This window comes from Dipteris shenzhenensis, chromosome 26, assembly GCF_047967505.1.
Source record: "Dipteris shenzhenensis isolate YYH24624 ecotype China chromosome 26, Dip_SZ_1.0, whole genome shotgun sequence".
NCBI classification, from domain to species: Eukaryota; Viridiplantae; Streptophyta; class Polypodiopsida; order Gleicheniales; family Dipteridaceae; genus Dipteris; species Dipteris shenzhenensis.
Window position 1 is genome coordinate 2,057,991 of NC_141621.1, and position 5,718 is coordinate 2,063,708.

The window sequence follows — 5,718 nt, forward strand, 5'->3', positions numbered from 1 at the left end:
CCCACGTCTCTCAAGCATATATGGACTCCATGTATGATTAATGTTCTTGTTGAACCATAAGCTTGATGTTACTGATTCTCTTCAACTCTTAATTGACTAATAACATCATTCTGTCTAGAATGTCCTTTATGTTTGACAAAACCTACCCACACCAAACAATCAAGCTTAGGTCCCTAGTCAATGCTTGTGAGGTGCTCACTCAAAGATCAACAGCCCTTGCATAATTCTAACAAAGAAGGATAAGAGGCTGGAAGTCAAAATAGCACCAGGTCTAAATTGTATTAGAGTCCAACACAATTCTTATTATAGATGATAGGAAAAAGTACTTAGTACTTGGAAGGCATCTGCCCATTTACTTTTAAAAACGACAATAAAATCAAATTTACTACCCTGCCCCCTCTGCGTGCATTTATTTGACTACTGAAAGTCCAAAATGTTTCAGAAGTTTCAAAACACTTGGACTTGAGACAAATCTCTGACAATGCTCGATTACAACTATCCATGATACAGGCAATAAGAAGTCTAAACAAGATGGGTGCCTTATCACAGTTGGCACAACATGAAGAGAGTGAGTTGGGAAAGGAAGTTCTCATAATACCTTGCTAAATACACATTCAGGAAACATCAGCCACATGCATTGTGGCAGATGCTGATATACATGCATTGCGTGGCAGATGCTGATATGGCATCACGCATGTGCAAGGTCGACTTCAGGACCTTATGCTCTCAAATTCTTGATTCAGTTCAGTTTTCCCCCTAGGAGCCCATTGAAAAGCATATCTACTCCTCTTTCTACATTACACTGTTGTGCTGCCTTGATCACCAATCCACCATGCACTTCCCTATCCTTGCATTAGAATTGCTCCCCCAAAGCCTAATTGTGTGTATTGCACCAGCGCACACGATTGCTAGCTCGCACAAATGGTAGTAGGCCGATTTTGGGTTGGTTTGTGTTGCTGCATGTGACCCTCTAGTATCTTGTTTCATGTTTGGCACTTTGGTCTCTAGATTTGTCTTATCAATTTTGTTTGCATTTGTGAGGTGCCCCATGTTCCTGCCTACCGGAATGTGGATGCATTGTCTCTCAAGTCAACCGGCTTCATTGCCTGAGAATGCAACAAAGATCCATCTGGCATAAACAGACTGCTTGGCCTAGGCAGTATCAGACCCTTCGAAATCATATCTTTATCCAGTTCAGCCTTTGTTTCTGTGGCCTTTGTCCTTTTCACATACTCAAAAAACTCAGTGACCTGCTGCGCATAACTGAGGGGCAAAACAACAACAAGCATTTCAGAACACTTCAAGATTTTCCCTTGGCGTATAATGCAAACTCATAAAAGAAGCCATGGTGCATATTCAATTGCCAATACACTAAGCCCTGTCTGAGACAGGAAAATCAAAACAAGAATCTTACTCTGCTTTAGCCTCCAAATCCCTGGTAAAATCAATGTTGGCCTCGCAATCTAGTATGAGAGCAGGGACCTGTAGCATAAACCACCTATCAGGCAGCTTGAACAAGTATAAGATGGTGTAAACAGGATTCACAGCAGTAAAAAGCCAATTATACAGAAGCTTATCTGAGAGTTACACGACACTAACTCATTCACCTTCTGAATGGATGAATGCACATGTTCGCCTTCAAGGTAAAAAATTCGATCTCGAATTCTTGGCGGAGGAGGTTCAGTAAGTTGGGATGGACGAATAACAGACAATAGCCCTTCACTGCTATTTGTTGCTGGAAATAACCACTGCTCATGCTTCTCATGCAAACCTTTCAGGTAATCTAATGTGACACCATGCTCTTCTGGCCTTTTTCTCATTTGCAATCGTTGAAGACAGGTGTCCGGACTGGCCCTGAGGTAGATAAATCCATCAGGAACAAGCCCTGGCAGCACAGAGACAACAGGATTAAACCATGAGTCATAAATACTAATCTCCATCTCGTTCATCCACTTTGCCTCATGGACAGCACGCACAAACACCTGCAGACATAAGCATACTGTATTAAAAGCTGTGAAATCAGAAAGTGAACTTCTGGATCACTAATAAAGATCAAGATTTAAAATTTTGGGTCCCAAGCAAAGAAATCCCAAGACATTTCAACAACTGGCTGAGAACACATTCTTGGTACTGTTCTGTAGGCTGATTAAGCCATGACTAATACAAATATGCCACTTGTTTGTCCTGCTCCTTTTGGCTATAGCTGGACAACACAGGTGCAACCAGTGGGAAGATGGGGGCACATGGGAAAATAATCTCCTACTTACCATTCGATCACTGAAGACGCTTCTTTCCATAAGCCGAAGAGGTTTTAAGCCTCCTGCTGACTCCTGTTCTTGCATCAACCTAGTGATAAATACATAATTCTGAAACGTATAAGCATATCTTTGTGGCTCAGCATAGAATGCATCCAATATGTTGAAATGCTCTGGCCCCACATCTTGCCATTTTGCTACAGGCTCTGGCACGATCTCCACCAGATCTCGTAATTCAATAGCTTCATTGGTTATCCTCTGAAGAAATGTTGTCTTGCCAACACTTATGTTGCCTTCGACACAGAATGTAAGCCTCTTCTTTTGTTTGACTGCATTATCTGAGCTTGAAGTTTCGTCTGATTTCAACTCCTCCTCTACAGTGTTTTTAATATACGCAGTGATGCTTATTGCATGATGCTTATGAAGTATACCCACAGAACTTTGCAAGTACTCAACCATTTTTTCATTCCCGTCTCCAAGAAACTGCAAAATATGCAAAATAAGCCACCAAATGCTCTCTCTCTCTCTCTCTCTCTCTCTCTCTCTCTTTAGCAACCTCAACCAGGAAGACTCGAAATGCTACGGTGGCAGCAATGGCACCCTCTCCGTATGCAGATTAGGTTTAAAAAACCCTCTGAATCGACCCATTATCCCCCATTATTGGGCACCATGAGCAGATTTTTTGTCTACAGCAATGGGTACGAGAGTTGACAGTTCAACTAGCAGACGTGACAACTAGACAGGTCCTTGCAGGACCAGGCAGAAACTGATGAGGTCGTGCAGTCTTGTAAGGCCTCTCCCCCTTCCTCTCAACTTGTCTCTACAGTAAAGACCTAAATCATACTGAAGTACAAACAATTAAGAAGGAAGTGACCGAGGTTAATACAAAGGCGAGTAAAGCTGATATTCAGGAAGAGATCAAGGAACAAGAAGCCAGACATGAGATTGCACTGAAGATTAGCAGGGGGGCTCCCTAAAGACTGTACAAAGAAGAGGATTCTTTCGGTGGAACTTTAGCACATGTCAAAGCAGCCATGCCTGATATTGAATGGAAGGTTGACAATGAGGGTGATCATGGAGCAACTAATATCCGACACTCTAAGGGACATGCTATTATACGCTTAGCTCACAGGATTTATCGACCAAACTTCTCCAACAATCTGCCAAGCTAAAAAGGACCAAGTTATGGAGAACAAGGCAACGGAATTAGCCAAGGTCAAGGCTGCTAGGAAAGAAGAAAAATGGGCAGTATATTGTGAAGGTGTAGCACTGATCAAAGAGTTAAATCAAAAGCAAAAACTCTCCAGCTTAAACTGATGTATGGCCGATTACATTTTCACATGAGCCCAATTGAAGAACAAGGTCATGGCTGCTAGGAAAGAAGGAAAATGGGCAGTACACTGTGAAGGTGTAGCACTCATCAAAGAGTTAAATCAAAAGCAAAAACTCTCCGTTTTAAACTGATGTATGGCCGATTAAAGGCGATTCTCAAAAGCACGGCCAAAGGGGCAAGCTTGTTCTCGCAAAGCACACGACAATACCCATCAATTGGTCACTCTATATCTTCTTGGAGAAGGGAGGGTTACCAGAATGCACAAACTCTTGTTCTCAACCTCGAGGGTTTTTATTTTAGTTCCCAAACTTGACGTATGGAGAAGGATAGAAAACTTCAAAATCATACGACTACCAAGATATGAAGAAATGAGAATAGAAAAGAGCAAACGAGGGACTACGTTGATGATGACCACAAGTCCTCATCTCTTAATCTATCATTGGGCAGGCGGCCACAATACTTTCAAGTATAAGCAAACGATGTGGTTCTTTTCTTGTGCGTTCGAGATGAGACGCAAAGATCAACTTACGTAGTCACACGAAGCACATGATGGCTTTTGCAATCCAGGAAGATGTGACATTGGCACGCAATAGGCTAAAAAACTAATGAGCTTACATCGTGTCAAAATTTCAAATCCGACTATCGCTTGGCCAAAAATGGCATGGAAACTCATCACTAACTTATAACACTATCCCTTACTGCTCAATCTCATATTTTGCAGGCTCAACATGTATTTGTTAGCCAAACATTTGAGCTGGACCCAAACGAATCCCTGCTTTGCATCATCCCAATTTATGCAACATCGAACAAAACTTGCAGATGTAAAAATTTGAAATTTCAAAATTCATGCCTAGGCAGAGATAAGAGCACCCGTACTAATGGTACTATAATGCATTCTTTCATACTCTGCAAGGTTAAGCTGAGCAAACGATAAATAAAGTGGAAGAGGAATTTGTCGCCGTTGGGAGGGTTTCAGGCTGAGTTGGTATCGCTAGAAAACAGCAACACAGGTATGACTTAGGCAAACAAGCGACAAAAATGCTCCTCCTGAACCAACCTTGTCGAGATATAACTGCTTCAGCTCTGCAATCTTCCCGATTCCTTTAGCTACGAGCTTTTCCATGTTCCGAGGGCCTACACCTGGAATTGTCAGGAGATCTGGAACCCTGCCCTGTGAATGTCGAGTAAATAGACCCCGCTTTCTCTCGGATGGATTCCTGGCGGTTCCGATTTTTTTGGCGGGACTATGTCCTTGAGACATTCCAGAGTCGGACGGAGCTTCCCCGGGACTGTTTACATCCGAGGGTGAGTCGAGAAAATTTCCAGAGTCTGACGGAGCTTCTCCGGGACCGCTTGCCTCCGAGGGCGAGTCGACGAAGGACAGACTTGCAGGATGGTCCTCCTCCTGGCCCTCGATAGGAGCTGGCAGCTCGTCCGAGCAGGGATGGCTGTCGTGGGAGAAACAGCTGTGCAGTACTGCCTGGCGGCCGGCGTGCAACAAAAAACTCTGGCCAAGCGAGCTTCTGACGGGTTGAGAGACGACGTTTGAGAGAGCAGCGGAGGGAGTTTTGAGCAGGTTGCAACAAATGTGGGAGGCAGGAGAGGGAAAGCGAGAGGAAAAGCGGGAGGCGAAATGGAGGCGGATGGCGTCGCTGTGGGAGATGGCAGAAGACATCGGGGGCCTGAAAAGGAGCCTCCGGAAGGGCGACAAGGGAAAACGCATGGAGATTATGAAGAAGAAGAAGATGGAAGGGGAAGGGAGGAGAAGGCGGCTTCATCAAAGGAACAAGAGAAATGTCTTCATATTCATGGCGGAAGGCGCAGAGGAGCTTGGTTGAGGAAATGCGTTTCGAGAGTGACCAAATACTTCGTTGTTGTTTTTCTTGTCAAAATGAAGATGAACATGAACATGACTACTCTCAAAACCCCCCCGTAGTTCATTTTCACATACCCTCTCATCCCCTTCAAGCCATGTTTCATTCCTACTACACATTTCACACGTTTTTTAGACCGGTTTCACACGAGTGTGAATTGCTCCCTCCCGAACCTCTCAAAAGGTTTCCACTTTGTCTTGCCCGCTCATGATTCACAGGAACGCTTATACCCCGTTCTTAATTCAGAGACATGATG

General features: G+C 43.8%; 1 protein-coding gene across 2 annotated transcripts; it reads right to left on the reverse strand.

Annotated features, from left to right (window-relative positions):
* Nucleotides 1–334: 334 nt before the first annotated feature.
* On the reverse strand, nt 335–5,486 carry LOC147884524 (uncharacterized). 2 transcript variants are annotated; one of them, XM_087397425.1, is made up of 5 exons: nt 4,646–5,486; nt 2,268–2,738; nt 1,608–1,982; nt 1,415–1,482; nt 335–1,263 (listed from the first exon to the last, which is right to left on the reverse strand). In XM_087397425.1, exons 1-5 carry the CDS (start codon nt 5,309–5,311, stop codon nt 1,059–1,061), a joined length of 1,785 nt encoding a protein of 594 aa, XP_087253551.1. In that variant the 5' UTR covers nt 5,312–5,486; the 3' UTR covers nt 335–1,058. The 2 variants fall into 2 exon arrangements, with proteins under 2 accessions (XP_087253551.1, XP_087253552.1); XM_087397426.1 differs by lacking the exon at nt 2,268–2,738.
* Nucleotides 5,487–5,718: the final 232 nt, after the last annotated feature.